An 18,861-nucleotide genomic window follows, 5' to 3' on the forward strand; every position below is an offset into this window, starting at 1 on the left:
AAGTCTGTGCTTGGCTGATTAACATTGATTTTTATGACTGATTGATTTTTGTCTTAAGGATTGTGATTTTAATGTTTCATTCATATTTATTGTTTTTACATGTATTTTCATGATTAATCTAATAAAGTTATTAATTGATTGAAGTGGTCATGCAAGTTTAGAGACTCATATAGTTATCAGTGTACCACTATCAGTGTACTGTTGTGGCATTTCCCCTACTTAACAGTATGGAACCAGAAAAATATATAAGGTCCTTTAATTAGATGTCAGTGCTAGTACCACACTGACATTCATTTAAAAATGATGTTCCTCCAGTGTTCACTACAAATAAAGCTATCAATTTATGGCTAGAATTCTAGGTTACTTCATTATTGCATTGGCTAAACAGGAACAAGATGAACATGTCCAGTCCATCAGAGATGTCAGAAAAGAGGCTTGCCAAGATTACCCGCGCCCGTAGAAATGAAAGTGTATCAAAGTCTTTGACAATTTTCTTGTTTCATGGAGCTGTTCATCTGTAAATGCATAAGCTTCAGCTAGCAAAAGAATCGTTCGGGGAAGAGCAAAAAGTGCCCAAGCTACATATGTAAACATGGATAAAAATATACGATAAGGAGCCAAGACCCTCTAAAGAGAGCGCTTCATAAGCAACCATATCATTGTCTTCTAAAGAAGCAAATTCAGGCTTTGCAAAGGGTTAGGTCCAAGTGAAGTGCATCATTCTCTAGTATAGAGGTGCAAATAAACCGTGAATATAAGTTGAGGCCATAGCGTTTGTCTCCCCAATGCCACAATGTCATCTCAACATTGAAAATATGATCCAGGGCATGCTGCAAAAGTTACCAACCTCTTTGATGTAAAAAGGTTTTGAAACGCAGCACCGTTGATGCCCAACACCAGGGATTTCTCCCAGACCGCGAAGGATCTACATGGAGGCAGAGTCTCAGTCATACGTGTCTCCTGATGCCAAAAGCGAGTAACAGCACAAAATTACGAGGGAGGTGCTAGCAAGGTATAGGTAGGGGCACCCCCTTCTTAAATCAAGTTGCACTAATCCTCACACTGGTATGGGGAACTACTGTACACTAAGAGGGTAATGACCTTAGCCAAGCATTAGGCTGTGCATTTTTATTTCTGACCCTTCACCAAAATAAAGAGAAAACTGATCTCACACATAAAACATGAGCTAAAACCAGTGGGTACTTACATATTCCCATTCACGTCCACTTGCCAAATTCCAGTTGGAAACAAAGACGATAAATACCAAAGAGGCCAAGGGAAAAAATGTAGTTAAATAAGACCAAACAGGAAGCTATTTATATGTCGAGAAATGTGAAAAATGTTTAATCTGAAGGAACCCAAATTCAATAATTCTGACTGAACTGGAGAAAAAAGAACTGAAGGCTAACTATCACAATAGTACCTGCTGGGAAAGTGGAGGTCCTTCAGCAGCTTCAAAGTTGTAGTGCAATTTTCTAGGTCTCACCTAGGCAGTGCTTGCGCTGTCTCTTCAAGACATGCTGTATTCAGGTATGGCCTTTAAGCTCCGCCCATCTTTTCAATTGGCTCCTTTTACTGCCCTTTGTAAATGGTGGCTTTTGATTCGTCAATAGGCTTAGTAGTCCCTCCTTAGCACCTCATTTTCTCCTGTTGTAACCTTTCATGAAGACTGTCCCTGTTTCATGTGTTGTTACCCTACATGTTTTAATTACAGCCTGTGAACACTATTTTCTTAAAGCACTTTTTCCTGGCAGGACACACTCTACCACAATACATTTTTTTTTAAACCAGCGTGGCACGCCTCAGCTTCAATAATGGCAGCTGCGCCTTTGTTTTCTTATTTGTGGCTCGCCAAACTCGGCCACAAGCTTTTTTTCATTTCTTTACTTTTGGTAGAATCGCGGCACTCCCTGCTTTAGCTTTAAACAATTTAAGCTAAAGCGTGGGTTTCAAAAGTAAATAAATAGAAAAAAAAATGCAGCTGCGTGCCTTTTTTTCTATTTCTTTACTTTTGAGGCAATTGTGGCACCTGCGCTTTAGATTAAGATGTTTAAAGCTAAAGCGGGACGAGCCACGATTGTAACAAAAGTGAATAAATAGAAAAAAAAGTGTGCAACAGCCATTTGTTTTCCATTTGTTTACTTTTGTATCAATTACGTCACCCACGCTTTAGGTTTAATCGTCTTAAGCTAAAGCACGAGTGCAGCTATTGCTTTAAAAGCCAATAAATAAAAAAAAACATAAAAGGCGGCTGCATGCCTTATTGTTTCTATTTTGTTACAATCATGGCGCCCGCGCTTTAGCTTTAAACATTTTAAGCTAAAGCTCGGGTGCCGCAATTGCTTCAAATGTCAATAAAAAGAAAAAAAAACATTTGCAATGCAATAGGTCTCGCATTACTGAAAGTTTGAGCTATTGACGTTGCATTATTATTAGCAGCGCCAATAGCTTAAACTTTCAGTAATGCAAGACCTATTGCATTGCAAATGCTTGTTCTATTTGCAACCATTCATGGCGATTAAAACATTTCCCTTCCATTTTCACTTTTAAAAAGAGAAAAAGAAAGTCTGTTGTTGGGAGGAATGTTGCTAGGTTTGTTTAGACCTGTTTATGTACAATTTATGTTTAATAAGCTAAAATCGTAGAACAAATGCTGCCTTTTCTTAGGCGTTCGCGTCTTGATTTGCTTTTCTCTCAGTTTTGGAGGTGTTCCGGGATCCTGCTTATGGGTGCAACTATTCAGTGCTTTTCAATTTTAATGAAAATTCCTTTATAGAGGAGGAGGTAATGTTTACAATATGGTTACGGTTTACATTAACACTAATACACCTGATTTTGGAGACATATACTTAAGTAAACAAGCAACATACATGAAAGTAGATGAAACAGTATATTTGGCATTGTCTCATTACACAAAAGAAAAGCATTTTATTCAGAAGTGAGTCGTTTCTAATAAAAGTGTACCAACACCAGAGTTTAAAAATATGTTTTTATTCCTTTTAAAAACACAACATCCAGTAATGCACAGTATTCTGAATGTTTTCCCCACCATCAAAAGATTATCGCGAATACCAGCTTGATCAGGAATGTGCAAACTCGCCAGAGTTCAGGTGATTTCTCAGGGCCCACGTCTCCAGTTTCTAGTAGACGCAGGTTCCTTTCCAGCACCCACTGTCCCTGTAAAGGTTGGGCAACAGCATGATTTGGTAGGCTGACCCGGATGAAAAAACTGCTTGACTTGCCCTAGTGAGAGACAGAAGCACCCAGGAAAGCACCTGTAATTGCGAAATCCACTGGTGGAAGATTATCTTACCACCCTAGGTATAAACCCGTATCTAGCCCCCCCCCCCCCCACCTCAAAATACACAGAGCTCAAAAAGAGGTTTGCAACTTTATCCCCAGCATCTCATAGTGGAAACAAGGAAGTAAAAAAAGTGACAGATTAAGAGGATGCCCTTGATTGATCGTTTGTGTGAGATCTGGTCTTCAAGTTAAGACTGGACAAATGCCCAAATCACAGGGTTAGAATGTTCACCTAAAGAGGCATGCACCAAAGCCGAACCAATACCAAAACGTAGCTATCATCTCAGGTCAGATTTTTCAAGACAAAAGTAAGAAAATGGGCAAACTGTCCATGTTTAAGATACTATAGTAACCCTTAGACACCACAGAACAACTAACTGTACATCAGAGTGTGATTGTTAGAAGGAAATCACCCTCTGATGCAGTGGAATCCTTATCCTGAGGTCTTCACTGTCAGGTGAATCCAATTAGCCAGCTCAGAGAACAAAATTAGAGAAACTGATTTCTGTGTTAAGCATATCAGCGACAAGGAAGCAACTCTATTTGCAGCTTATAACAGACAGGAAAACTTCTACTATTAAATCTTTCACAGGTGCTTCTGCTTTCAACATTTAAAATAAGAGCACACTCTACTTTTGTCACACTGACTGCTATAAACCGCAATGTTTTGCCACGGAGCAGTTAAACACAATATATGCATTTGTCCTGTGTGCAGTAAAGCAGGATGACGATTTAGTGGAAAATGCACTGTGTCAGACTGAACTGTAGTTGGAATGGAGTCAAACTTAGGTGACTTATGAATATCATGGTTTCTGAGGGCTAAAAAAAGTAATTAGCAAATGGCAACCAAGCAAAGTTCTAGAGGTGCAACTGTTCACAGTCATCTTAAACCCAAGGTCTAAACGTAACACAATGTAGTCACCAACTACTCCAATGCCCGGGGTATGACGAATAACTGTGACCCACATGCATCACAGACCAGACACACAGTGTAACAAGCACCAATACAAAGTGGACAGACAACAAATGTCACCATCATCACCAGGCCCCATTGGCAACACTCTGAACAACCACCAAGAAGGTTAGTTCAAGGGTACAGTCTCATATTATAAGAGGCTGTGTGTGGCATTCTTGCATTCTTCCCAAGTAGAAATGTTATGGAACAAGAGGAAATTAGGGAAACTGGGAAGAAGTCAATTGACTGGATTATTTCAATCCCAGGCCAAATCTATCCCGCAGCACAGGAGTATGTAAACAAAGTATGGCCCAACATAGGAAGTAATAATAATTCAGGGGAGGGATGAGGTGTAAAAAAAGGCTATCCTTCTCCACAATCAGACATTGATAAAGGGACAGCCTAAAGGAAAAAAAAATCAGTTTCCCTTTCTAAGCCACCAATCCTCCCACTGAATAACATCCACACAATGGGAAACTGAGCAGATAATAAACTAGGAAAAAACATTGGAGAGTCCATGAAGGTGGTCTTGGTGATCAATGTAATGAGCTTGATCCTCTTGATTGTTCATAGCTCCATTACCAATCCATCACTGGAGCACTTAACTGTCATCTCCGTTCTCCCCAGGCCCTTTGATGATTCGCTTTTGTCCTCTTTTTCCAGCTGGTCCTTTGGGTTTTGCAAATGCTTGTTTGTATGCATGCTGCTTTGGGTGCACCTCTTCATACAAGAAATCAGCTGTAAGCTCAGCGCCACTCTCAATCTCAATCTAAAATGGAGAGAAAATAACAGTCTTAAACTACTGAAGACAATGGCGAAAGACCTAACACCCCAAAAACACTGTTGGCACCACCATATTAGAACTGAGGACTACTAGAAGATTACGGAGTGGTGATAGGCCAGGTATTTTTTTTCCTTCCAAAAGTGATTCATTGCTCAAACATGCTTCAAACAGAAGTGAAATACTAACATCTTTTTGTGACATTTGTAATAAAGCTTGAAACATTGAGAGAACATATTTGAACCAGTTGTTGTTGAATGCATGCACAGATTGATGCTGTGGTGGCGACGAGTGATGTTGTGGTGGCGACGAGTGATGCTGTGGTGGTGCTGAGTGATGCTGTGGTGATGAGATAGATAGAGTGAGCGCGATAGATAGATAGAGTGGGGGCGATAGATAGAGGGAGGGTGATAGAGGGAGGGCAATAGAGGGCGACAGATAGAGGGAGAGCGATAGATAGAGGGAGGGCGATAGATAGAGGGAGGGCGATAGATAGAGGGAGGGCAATAGAGGGCGACAGATAGAGGGAGGGCGATAGAGGGAGGGCGATAGATAGAGGGAGGGCGATAGATAGAGGGAGGGCGATAGATAGAGGGAGGGCGATAGATAGAGGGAGGGCGATAGATAGAGGGAGGGCGATAGATAGAGGGAGGGCGATAGATAGATGGATAGAGTGAGGGCGATAGATAGATAAATAGATAGATAGACAGATAGATGGAGTGAGGGCGATAGATAGAGTGAGAGCGATAGATGGATAAATAGATAGATAGATAGATAGAGATGGATTGAGAGCGATAGATAAAGTGAGGGCGACAGAGAGATAAAGTGAGGGCGACAGAGAGATAAAGTGAGGGCGACAGAGAGATAAAGTGAGGGCGACAGAGAGATAAAGTGAGGGCGACAGAGAGATAGAGTGAGTGCGATAGATAGATAAAGTGAGGCCGATAGATAGAGTGAGGCCGATAAATAGAAAGAGTGAGGTGGCCTCGTGGTGGATTGGTGGTGGCCGTGGTGTAGGTGGGTGTGGTGGTGGTGGACGTGGTGGTGGTGGAGGACGTGGTGGGGTGGACGTGGTGGTGGTGGACGTGGTGGTGGTGGATGTGGTGGTGGTGGATGTGGTGGTGGTGGGTGTGGTGGAGGTGGTGGTGGACGTGGTGGTGGTTCCTAAAAACCACGTTATGTCTTTGGTAAACAAACGTGATCCCATGGAAAAAACAATACAACCTCAAAAAGTTATGGATTTTGGCGTGTGACAAAGACCCATGTAGATTTACAAAAAAACTGAAAGGTTGTTTGAAAGCCATTTCGGTGGGGTTGTCTTCTACCGTAGGTAGAGCAAAAGGAGGTGATCCTTCAAAGCTTCCAGAAGGCATGAAGAGAAAGCGGGTGAAAAGGAAAGCTTTGCCCACAATAAAGCTCAACTTTCACATTCTAAAATTAGTTGCTAAATGACTACGCCCCTCATTAATCTTTTGCAGATTACAACAATCCATACACTAATAACTACCACCACTTAGAACTGTAAAACAGCCATGGAGGGAGAAACGAAAGTCCCAACTGGATCGATGTTCTACCAGAAACCAAGTCATGAAGAAAATTGATCCAATCTAATCTATGAAGTTTAGTCAGTAAAGGAGTCACACAAATAGATTTCTATTCTAAGGGGGAAACTTACTATTAAAATATATAACACCGCAGTTCAATCCCACACAGAAATAGAAAACTTCGATGTAGCTTTTTGGTATTTTTTTTGTACCGTGCTATTTTTCGCCCATCGATTAATTCCTCCATTCAGCTAAAAGGTTTCCGAATGAGGTCACATCCCAGCATCGGGCGGCAGAACTGGAGGCAGGGAGACTTCCCAGACAGTATCCAGATTTGCTCACAGATCTGCCGACGGGAACAGAAGAGTCCCAGCCCCGCTGTCAAAACCTGGTTGCGCCCTGACTCCCTCCGTAAGGAAGGAAATGCGCTGGGCTTGCGGCCAAACTCGCACGCCATAGATACAGACTGTCATGCGGCATCAGCGCAATCTGTCAGCTTACTGATAAAAGAAAACAGATATTGGAAAGCATGAGTGTGCACATCATGCGCTCTTTAAAATGGAGACGCTGCGCTACTCGTGTAGACACAGAGCATACGCAAAGATACATAAGGTTGCATATATTCATGGATCAATTTTTTAATGTTGCAACATATATGATGATACTGTAACAAACACGTGCACATTCTAAGTGATGTGTACCCTTTCCTCATGGGTACAGCAGATGTTTCCAATTTAGCAGGGTGTATAGTGATACATTCCTACACTTGCATTGTAGCGGAGCAACGCCGCCCCCGGGATGTCACCACATAATGTGCAAGGACCGGGAACCGGAAGCTGAAGAGGACAAGATTTTCCGATGTGTCGGGAAAAGGCAGGAGAAACTGTTACGTGGAAATTAAATAAGAACGTAGCTAGGACAAGAGAAATGTCACTCGCTGGGGAGTTAAAGAAGTGTACGCAGGCTGTATTCTCATGCATCTAAAATAACAGTGTAAGTGTAAGCGCCCATATTCGCACAGCCAGGTTATGGTAATTCCCTTGAGCTTTGTAACACACTCTCGGCAAGGATGGAGCCTCTCACAAATAAAAAACAAGTGCCAATGAAGGAAGTGGTTGGCAAATGGTGAGCAATATCACGGCCACTTTGATGTTCTCAGTGGCCGCGCCGTGAAAATGCTCCCACAGCCTGCAGGCGGACAGATGGTGTGCGCTTTGATGTTCTTGTCTTGTCTTGCTTTGTGGGAGGGGTAGGGGGAGCGAATTGCTGTGCACGCGCCTGGCTCACATGAACTGTATGCGATCCGCAGTGGGTAGACTTTTTAGGTCTGCTTACTATAAATCTCGCCTATCACCCCTTCGGGATGTAATAGGAGAGACCTAAAAAGGTTGGTGTCTGCCATTTCCAAAGACCACAGTCTCAGATGCAGTCCAGGCTGGTAAAACACTGCTAAAGTTCTTAATTCACAACAGGGAAACAAGCACGACATTATCAAGATTTAGTTGGTGCCAAAACGTATTACGTGTGCTACATCATTTTTTTAAGCAGAAAGCATTTATTTTATGACATATCAAGTCTACAGAGTTGGCTTTGTCAGCACACCCAGATCGTAATCTAGATATGGATAGGCATCAATAATTGGACAGAGAATGTGGGGAGATGCTCGACATGTATTTAACAATCTCAGAGCTGATTTTGTCCCAAACAGGAGAACTGTGAATTGACTGTTTACCATTCATCCTAATCTAAGGAACAGTCAATGTGCACAATTCAACAGTCAGTACGTGGAAGTATGTGTCCCAGGGGTCAACGGTCACCATAACGTAATAATTTTATACTAACGGGATGAGTTTGTACAAAGTTATCTAGAAATGTCCAAGCACACCTGTATTGTGTCTGGAGGTCTACAATCGCAATCTGTGTACAATTCAGTTTTGAAGTGGTGAAAACAAAAGTTGAAGTACAACTCCTTTTTAGGTCGAGCCTAGCGCAGCGCGCATGCGCTGCTCTGTAGGAGGCTTCTTGTAAGCACTCCAAACTTCTCCATGTGGGTCTGACTCATCCTACAAATTGGATTGGCCTTTGCATGCGTCTTTCAAGAAAGAAAGCATGCAAATAGCAAAAATTGGGTGCATGTCCCACATTCTTTCCAATGTGTAACTCCCACCGTGTTTTGCTCTCAGAAGCGAGCAGGGGCGCGCAGGGTGGCAGCTGCATTCCTCCCTCGTGGTGGATAGTTAAACACAGCGTGGTCACTTTCACTTTAGCAGGTGCGCTTGTTTTCCTTTGTTGCTTTGCTTGTGAGAGCTCTAGCTGTTCTCGGATTACAGACGCTTTCCAGCGTTGCTAGGTAATTAGCTTCTTTTCCAAAGTGGATGTATTTCACAAGTCATAATTGGCTTTGAAATATGTTCAGGCTTTTCTTTTAAAAAGTGCCAATTTGGAAAAAGTGCACTTTCTTCTTTGGCATCACAACCTCGCTCAGCTTTTCAATAAAACAACATGGGGCATATTTGTCCAATTTTGTTTTCACGCCTTGTAGCAGAACAGAAATAGCTTTGAATGTGTTGTCCACTGTAAAGTACATGCTTAAATACCCACAGAGAAGGCATGATTTGCTCAAGACAGGTTTCCTCAGCGCCCTTTATACCCTAGCATTTGTTTAATTGGAACAGACAATATGTGCTGTTGTCGGGGCTGCCTCGGTTAGTGTCCCGGAACAGACTTGTGAAGTTTCCATGCTGAGCCGCCTTCACGCTCACATTCCATCGCCTGCCCACCTGGTCTGACCATGTGCAGCGAGTACAACTCTCTGTGAAGAAGGTGTTTCACAAACAAACATGTGCGCCTCCATCATGGACTACAGTAAGAGCGGGGACTGGTGCCAGTCAGTAGGGGCACGAAGACCCCGTCTTAAGGGTGAAGGAAAGTCCAAGACGTAGCCCGCAAACATTTGTTCCTCATAAGTTCATCCTGGACTGGCAGGGACCTGAACGCCCGAGCCCTGCAATTTTGTTGTTAATCTGTCATGCAGTATCAAGGCATATTCCACATTTTTTGAAGACACCGGTATTGTACAGAAAACAAGGTTTTGAAAAAAGTGCAAAACTGCGCTGATAAGTATTTGTGGTCAAAATCGCCACCAGCTCGGTAGAGTTTCTCAGAGTTTAGGGTGATTTGAACTTAATCACCGAGAGTTCTGCAACTCCATGTGAATGAGATGGGTTTTAAGTGGGAAGCACGCTGTTGTAGTCTTGTGGCAAGGGCAGGACACTGCATAGTTACCAAGTGACACCTGTTCACGTCATCCCGTCCTACCACCATCACTTTCCATTCTGAAATTTTTGAGTATATTGTTACTTATCTGAGAGTCTTATGGCGTGCTGCGTGTCTGTCAGTTGATCTAGTGTTCAGGTAGTTTCAAGGGTCGGAGTATGATCGTTGAGTCGTTCCTGCCACAAGCTGACAGAGGGGACAGGAGCAGTGATGCCGCCCATCTACACACTGTTGTGTCCTTTCATTTGCATCACCACCTTTTGCTAGTCAGTCTCCCACAGCTGCCTCGCCCTGAAACTAGTACTACTCAGGTCTAGAATATTCCCTCATTCACCTACCTACGCATTCACATATATGTGCACTTACTTATTCATCCAGCCATCCATGAACTTCTCTTACCATTCATCTATTCGTATACTTGCTTAACCAGTCGTGCACCCACCCACACTCTATATTCATCCTTCTATCCACCCACTGATTCATTCTCTTATTCCCCCTCTCACATCCACACAACCACACACAAAGACACCCTTGTTTTGTTGTGAGGCTGCAGACAACACTCGCCACAGGCTAGTGGGCTGGTCATTCTTTATGCAAAGGCTAGGTGCAATGCATATTTATTTTTAAACTGGAGTGATGTATAGTTCAAAGTAAGTGTTCAACAGGCCGGATCAAATATTGTAATTAAGAACAGGCTGGATCAAATGTTGTAATTAAAGGTGTCATCTTGTTATTTTTTTTATCACATCTATATGTTCCATGTAAAGATGAAACTTATTAAAGGAGACAGAAAGAAAGGAAATAACCTGTCAACCCATCTATCCAAGTAAATCCTTGGCCTAGACGTTGGCGCAATTTAGCTTATAAGCTTAAACAAGCATTTGCAATGCAATAGGTCTTGCATTTACGCAAGTTTAAGCTATTGCTATTGGGGGCAAAAACTCAGTATGTTTTGTTCTCTTACTCTACGCTTAAGTCCATTGGCTTCTTCCGTCCTTAAAGTAAAACTTAAGTGTTTCTCTTGTTTTCAATAAGGAATCGCTTGCTACTCTGTAACATCTCACTTTGACATTGAATATTTTTATAGCACCATAACATTAAAAACGCTCTCTAGAAAGGCGTTCGTTCTAGCTGTGCGCTAATCCAGCCGATTTCTCACAGTGCGAGAAGCAGAAACATACAATGGTAAAAATACCATTTAATGTTTCTGCTTCTCGTACTGCGAGAAAGCAGAAGTGCCTGGTTGTGGGAGGGTGGGTCTGCTGATTCCCAGGGCCGACTAAAGCAGTCATGCACACTCTGCCTTTTCTCTGTGTAGGCTGCATGCAGCCTACAGAGAGAAAAGGGCCTCCTATGCCTGTGTGGGGCGCGGTATGCTTGCACCGCACCAATCACAACGCTGCCATTCAAGCAGTGTGATTGAGGGAGGGGAGTGAGGCTGCTTGTGGGTGGCTGCTTCTTGAGGAAAGCAGCAGGAAAACGTGGGACGGCAGGAGTCGGGACCCGGCAAGGAGCTGAGGAGGTGAGGCACCGGGGGGAAGGTGAGCTTTATTTTATTTTGATTAAACACCCCCCCCCCCTCCAGTTTCCAGGCATGCCTGCCGCGACCTTTTCATTTCAAAGCATACGTATTGTGTTCATTTTTAACATTCAATCCAAGTGGTTTTTGTGTGAAGCAAAGCTTGTGCAGGTGATGTTCTCTGCAGCTCTCTCTCCTTTCCTGTTATGTTTTGCACTCACCTGCTGATTCTTGTAAATATGCATAAAACTCATGGGTGGGAGCGGTGGAATTTCTGGTCGAGCTGCAAGTCCCGTCTTGTGTGGGCAGGTCTGTGGGACTTGCAGCGACTGGACTGCCTAAAAATGTTGCTTTACAGAATGGTTTAAAAAAAGAGCATCCGAAAATATTTCGGTAAAGAATGTAAATATCACAGTTCTAAACTGTCAGCTACTTTGTACTGGTGTTATTTTTTGCCCGTCCCTGTTTGGCGATTGCGGCACCGGTCAAGGGAGGTCTGAGGAGGGGTGACTTTGTGGAGAGTAAGCAGCTGGCCGGCTAATACACTCAATTTGCTTTGGTTCTCCGGGAATCTGTGCCTGCTTGATTTGATTAGATATGACGTGTCAATTCGCCTGGTTCGCGATTTACAAAAAGCAGGCATAAGTAAATCATTCTGAGACAGCTCATCCTTCTGTTGGGCTCTGTACCCGAACTAGTATTTGAGATTAGCAGGAGCTCGAGCCCTACTCCCTTTCACAGCCCTTCCTTCAGGTGCTGGGCCCATGGGTGAATGGCGAGGATGGGGCATCTTTCTCTAGTCTGCCTTGTGTCTTAGGGATGTGTGTTAACAAATGTGAATAAACCCCAGTCACTTTATAACTCCAACTGTTGGCTGCCAGTCGTAAATGCATGCTAAATACCAAAGACGGGGTTTGCTTGGGAGTCAGGCAGAATGGCCCGAGTGCAGGCACTGCAGGGGTTACTCCATCTTCATCACTCACTCAACCCGTCTTGTCGGACAATTTCTGCTTTCCTAATTCCTCTGTTACATTTGCTGCCATTCTCTCCACAGTCCCCCCCACCCCAAAAGTCCCCCGAGCTATATTTTATTATTTGTCAACCTAAGAGTCAAAGTTTCAGCCTATCTACATAAGTTTAAATAAAGAATGCCAACCCAGATCTCTGGTTTACATATGGAGAAAGCACTCTACCCTCTCCATTCACACCCTAGGGGAAAGATCTGTAAAAAGATAAGTGCACAGGACCAGAGAGGCCATGTGGCTTAACGGCTAGAGCAGTCGGATTAGAAGCTGGGGATCCATCCATGTTGTATCTGGCCGGAATCTCTGTTGATTCTGGACAACTCAAAAAACTCAAAATGAATGTGTCCATCTGTAATGCAATTGGTGATCATGTAAAGCGCCCCAATACCTTCTGGTCGAGTTTGTGCTATATAAAACTGCAAAAACAAACAAATAAAAGTTCCTGTAGAAACCTGCTGCCAGCTCTCCCACATGCTGGTGTTGCCCACTACAAATGCTACCTATTCTTGATTCCACCTAATGTCTCTCCCTTCCACAACCCAGTACTCCCTGTCTGTTTAACTCACTCGTGGGTTCTTTTGCATCCCTGCTTTATTCCCATGTCTCTGTTTTCGTACCTTGTTTTACTTCAGTCTTTCTCCCTTTTCTGACTCTATCACCCTTGCTCTGGGCTAAGCCTGTTGATGAAAAATAAGTTGCAATCTCCACAAACAAAGCCAGCGCCCACCACCTACAACCACTGGCACAAATTAAGCACAGCAGGCATGATCCCATAGTATGGACTCCAGATGATACACCTGGTCTCCAACCAATAAAGCAAGAACGTTTGCTTGAAAATGCACCATTTGTCCACTCTTTTTTCAAAATTTGCTTGGGGGAGAACCCCCTTGGAACCCTTCATAGATTGTTCAGGTGCGCTCGCTAGCCACAGTGCAGTACGGCAATTGATTTACGCCTCACCACTTTCAAATGTCATCAGCTGCCAATGCGCTGAAGAACTGTTCTTTGCTGATTTCTTGTAGATCTTGTAGGAACATTTCGGAAGTGGCCTGGCCAGAACCTTTTCTATTTTGGATTAATATTCACTACTCTAAATTCTGTTAAGAAAAGTCCATTTTGGTCTTGGGCTTTAGAGTCAGGTGATGTTTAGATCAATAATATTATCATTCCACTTTTAAAGGCTTACCATGGAGTTTGATCCTCTTTTCAAGGTCAATACTTAATTTGAGGTATAAGGGAAGAACACTTCAAAGTTAGACCTTCTTGAGATCTACTTTTGAACTTTCAGACCAAAGTGTGGCAGCCTCTTGGATTGTGCTTCTTTTCAGTGTGTGTGTGTGAGGCATATGGCATTAAAATAGGCGATTGTCTCAATTTCACTGTGTTGGCATGGCATTCAATTTAGGTGAAACAATTATAGTTCATAGTCTAGAGCACACATGGTGCGTTTTGATGGGTGTCCCTCCTGATATTCAATGGAAGGACCTGGCATCTGAAAAAGATTTGTGGGAGATAGGCTCCAGTCTTCTTCGTACAGTTTGTTAACTATGCATGGCCTGTCATACCCAATAGGATTGCAGACTTCTTTCTGACATCAGTTGCTTTCATGACAGACAGCCCCCAGACGCAGAGACCCAAAAGCAAACTGGTAGACCATTTGCTGGGTTTAGTCTAATCACAGAATGAGGAGCATAGGAGGGTTGGTGAGGATTCTACAGCTAGATAGAGTCTCTACCAGAAAGCATTACCAAAGGTAAGCAACTTGTTCTTTAGATCGAGACTTCAAGCCACAGATTCCTCACCTTCTAAATAGATACCAAAGCAGGACATATGGGAGATGCGTCTGTGAATGGCCTCAAACCAGAAAGTCCTGCAGGACTGTGCGGGCAAAGCGGCGTTCTCGGCAAACCTGGCTATCCAGATAGTAGCGCTTTGTGAGCATATAGAGGCACGCCCACATAGCTACTTGTTGTAGGACTAGGAGAGGGAATCCATGTGCTAAAGCAGTGATAGCAGGTTTGGCCCATGTAGATTGAGGACACTGTCCTTCAGGTGGCTGTTTCTTCGATAATGCATAACCGATCTTAATGCAGAGCACAATCCAGTGGGAGATGGTATGCTTCAGCACAGCTTTGCCTTTTTCACTCAAGCAGGCCTCCCAAAGAGCTGATTGTCAATGTGGTGTTTTTTGGTATGATCTATATAGAAGCTCAAAACTCTATTGGGGTTCAAAGGTAGAAGCTCTCCTTGTTAGAGGAGTGAGACGGTCCACAGAATGACAGCAGGGTGATGGTTTGACCGAAGTGGAATGGGGTCCCAACATTTAGCAGAAAGGATGCCCTAATCCACAGAATGAGCTTGTTGGGGAAGAAGGTGGTGTATGGCAGATTAAGCTCACTAACGCGCCATGCTGAGGTAATGGCAACGAGAAGCAAAGTCTTGATGGGAAGGGGCAGTCAGGAACAGCTGTGGATCTGCTTGTATGGAGTGCACATCAGAGAAGTAAGGATGAGACTGAGCTTCCTAGGGGAATCACAAAAGGAGACGGGGTGTACTTATGCTGCAGCTATTTAAATAAATGAATCAAAACAGATCACTTAAACAATGAGGGCTGATCAGGCAACCATAGGTAGGCTAAAAAGGCCGAAAGAGGACTTTTAACCGTGCCCCAAGCAAGACCTTGCAGGGAAAGAGTTAAAACAAACAAGACGTCAGACAGTTTGGCATGGAGGGGATTAATCCACAAACTTGTTCCAACATTAGATGAATACAGTTTTCATCAAGGGGTGCCAGGCTGCCAAGTGGACATCAAACACCTCCAGAGGAAGGTGTTCATCTGTTGCCGCTCAATCTCCATGCATGAAGGTGGAGAGTGCCAGGCTCGGGTGGAGGACCAGACATGCTGCTGCTGCGACAGCAGATCCTCCAGATAATCAAGCTACGGATTTCTGGATTCCATACTCTCCAAGCCCAGTCCGGAAGCACTAGGATGACTTTTGCCCGGTGAGTCCTGATCTTCTTGAGTACTCAGGACAGGAGTGGTATTGGCTATAAAGTTGTTGGAAAGGAGACTCCATCAATAATGTCAAAACCGAATTAAGGTCCATTCAGAAACCTGATCACAATGGTTGGCTTAAACGGGAGGTTGGTCTGGAAGGCAGACAAAAGCACAGAAGCCTACCCTTTAACAGTCCCTGCAGCACAGCACTGTGGGGGAGGGAGAGGTGTTAGCTAATGAAAGTTCGTATTTGAGGATTTTTTATTTTATTTTATTTTGAAGGTTTTATATAGCGCGAACAAGACTCTTGCGAGTATCAGAGCGCTTTACAAGTCAAAGTAGATGGTGTGATATAGTCTACCACAAATAAAGAGAGTAGGTTATAATAGTACTAGAGAATACAGTGCTAAGCTAGCGCAAACAATATAAACAGCAGGACGAATAGGAGCACAAGTCACAGCAAGTAATACAGTACATTGAATAGACAAATAGTCCACGTGAATTTAGCCATGAGGATAGCTTTCACTTCTCTTTTGAAGGAGGCTGAGGAAGGGTTCATTCGTGTTTCATTGGGCAAGGCGTTCCATATCCTAGGAGCCATACCAGAAAAGGACCGATTATAAGTTTTTTCTTGGCAAATCGTTGAGGATGTAGAAGAAGAGTCTTGCCACTCCTGGAAGATCTGCTGCCCGCTGAGAGCACCAGTTTCTGAGCTAGGTATTGTGGGGCTTTGTGGTGGAGGGCCTTGTGCGTCATACATGCGATTTTTAAATGAATTCTGGCTTCAAACGGAAGCCAGTTGAGGGCTCTCAAGTCTGGGGATATAGGAGTGTTTCTCTTAGAGCCAGTAATGATTCTCGCCGCTGAGTTGATCATGGCTCTTAGCGGGGCTGTCAAAGTTCTTGGGAGGCCGCATAAGGTTACTGCTCCATATTCCACACAGGGGATAACTAGAGCTTGCACAGCTTGTTTGAAATCGTGGGCGGGCAGATAGGGTTTCAGTTTTCGCTGGGTCTTTAGGTGGAAATTGGCTCCTTTTGTAGAGGCGCTGATGTGTTTCTGCATCTTGAGTTGATTGTCCAGCGTTACCCCAAGAGATTTTGCTGAGTCGACTATGAGTGGTTGACCATTGAGAGCTGTTAGGTGCTTCCTCCATTCCAGGATGGAGTGAGTTTTGTTAGGAGGGGCGATTAAAAGGAATTCCGTTTTGAGGGCGTTAAGTTTCAAACGGTTTTCGGCCAGCCAAGTTTGGGTTTTTTGAAGTGTGGTGTTGAGTGATTTGATGTCCTCCAGGGACTGGATCTTGATGTATATTTGGGTGTCATCCCCATACATGTGGAAGTGTATCTTGGAGAGGCTGAGAAGATCAGTAAGAGGTTCCATGAAGAGGTTGTACAGAGTTGGAGAGAGGGTAGAGCCTTGTGGAACTCCGTGTGACTGGTGCGGGGAGGGACAGGGATTGGTTGACCTTGAATCTTTGGGATCTATTTTGGAGGAAAGAGGTGAACCAGTTGAAAACATTTCCAAACAAACCCATTCGGTGTTTCAGGAGATCCAGCAAGTTTTCGTGTTTGACGGTGTCAAAAGCAGATGACAGGTCGAGTAGGATTAGAAGACAGGCTTCATTTGGTCTAAGATTTTTAGAGCGTCGTCTACATACATGTGTCATGGCTGATTCTGTGCTGTGACCAGCTCTGAAGCCGGATTGAAATCGGTTATGCAGGTTGAATCGATCAATGTGACTGTTCAGTTGTATGACGACGCATTTTTCCAGGAGTTTGGCTAACATAGGGATGTTAGCGATCGGGCGATAGTTATTAGGGTTTGCGGAAGGTCATTAGCTGGGGAGACAGCTAGGGGCAATGATGAGCTGTCTCGATTTTTCTAAAGTATGAGTTAATAGATTTTCTTAGAAGTTTGAGGTGGTCAGTAGAGGGTGTAGCTCCCCAGCGACCTTCAATTACTCTAAGAGAGCCTCTGTCATCATTTAGCCTCCCATCGTACAATGGTTTAGAGTCTTTTGAGGAGCTTCTTTTCAGTTGCAATGGGGCAATTTTGTCTAGGGGGTTGTTTATGGAGTGAAAGTAATGATTTGTCAGCCCCTGTACATCAGTTATGTCTTCCGGGGGACTAAGAGGGTTTGAGTTAGCTAAGGCTGCAATATCAGATCCAATGTTTTTCAGGTTTCTATTCCAGATCTTAGTTCTCAGGGGTTGAGTAGGGAGTCGTTTAATGGTTTCCAAGACTTGGAATGAAATGACATGATAGAGCCGGGGCATTGGTGTTGGTCACTTTTAAGCAGATCTGGTAAATGCAAGCTATCCCACCGCCTAGCCTGTCTGTTCTGTCTAGTCTGGTGATGTCATAGTTAGGGGGTAGCAGAATGTCCATGATGGGAGTAGAGGTTTCCTTTAGCCAGGTTTCTGTTAGGATCCTTATGTCAGGTCTGTTTATGATAATTAGGTTAGCTATATCTGCTGCATGTCTAGAGGCGAACCTGCAGTTTAGGAGGATACAGCTATGGGGTGGCTGGGAGAGTATTGAGGTGGGTTCGGCAATGATGGGAATTCTGGTGAGGTTATTTTCAACAATGCCTCTGGAATTTAATCTGGTGGCTCTACGAGTGTTGATCGGGATGGATTGTATTCGGAAGTCTTTAAGGGGGCTAACTGGACTAACCACAAGTCCCGTGCTCAGCTGGGTGTGGGGCTGATCGTACGAACGTAGGAGGGCCACTAGATCTGAGTCAGATACCAAGTTTAGTCCCCTGATAGGGCGGGAGATGGCATTAGGGTGTGGGACTGTGCTCCAACGTGGGGAACCATGAGCTTGGAAGTTTGCCGGAAGATTTCGGATGCGGTTATTGATCTTGGGGGGTGGAGACGGGTTGTCATCCTGTTTAAAGCAGGAGGACTTGGATTGTAGTACAATTAGGTCGTGAAGGGTTCGGATGTCCGATTTGACCTGTTGAAGGGCTGATAATATTAAGTCAAGTCTGGTGTCAGGTGTGATGGTTTCAATATTGGATGGTTGGACAAAGGGAGTAGACTGTGTAGTGGTTTCTAAAGGTACGGGAGTGTCCAGAGCAGTGGATGTAAAAGATGGGCCATAGGGGGGAGCTGTGGTTAGAGGTGGGGAGGGAGGGTGAGATCTGGAGATCAGGATGAGTGGTAAGGGGGGTGTCTAAGCTGGGATCCAAAGGTGAATTAGAGGGGCTGTTAATCTGAGGTGACGTGCTGGGAGTGAAGATGATGGGGGAAGGTGGGGCCGAAAGTGTAGGGTGAGGGCGGAAGGTGGGATCCAATGGGGAGTTGGGGAGGCTGTTAAGCCGAGGTGGGGTGCTGGGATTAGAGGTGAGTGGGGATGGTGGGGGCGAAAGTGCATGGTGAGGAGTGAAGGTGAGTGAATTGGTGGTGATACTACGTGAGGTGGTAGTAAGGTGGAGAGCGTTGTTGGGTGG

At 44.1% G+C, this 18,861-nt stretch overlaps 1 protein-coding gene across 2 annotated transcripts in view; it reads right to left on the reverse strand.

Moving 5' to 3' along the window:
• Nucleotides 1-2,975: 2,975 nt before the first annotated feature.
• TWF2 (twinfilin actin binding protein 2) overlaps nucleotides 2,976-18,861 on the reverse strand; it is a 266,779-nt gene continuing 250,893 nt past the window's right edge. For both annotated transcript variants that reach the window (XM_078661460.1, XM_078661461.1), the window contains one exon: nucleotides 2,976-5,027. In XM_078661460.1, coding sequence (XP_078517586.1) covers nucleotides 4,860-5,027 — 168 coding nt within the window. In that variant the 3' untranslated portion in view covers nucleotides 2,976-4,859. The remainder of the gene's footprint in view (nucleotides 5,028-18,861) is intronic.

The sequence above is a fragment of the Lissotriton helveticus genome, chromosome 9 (assembly GCF_964261635.1).
Source record: "Lissotriton helveticus chromosome 9, aLisHel1.1, whole genome shotgun sequence".
In the NCBI taxonomy this organism is placed as follows: Eukaryota; Metazoa; Chordata; class Amphibia; order Caudata; family Salamandridae; genus Lissotriton; species Lissotriton helveticus.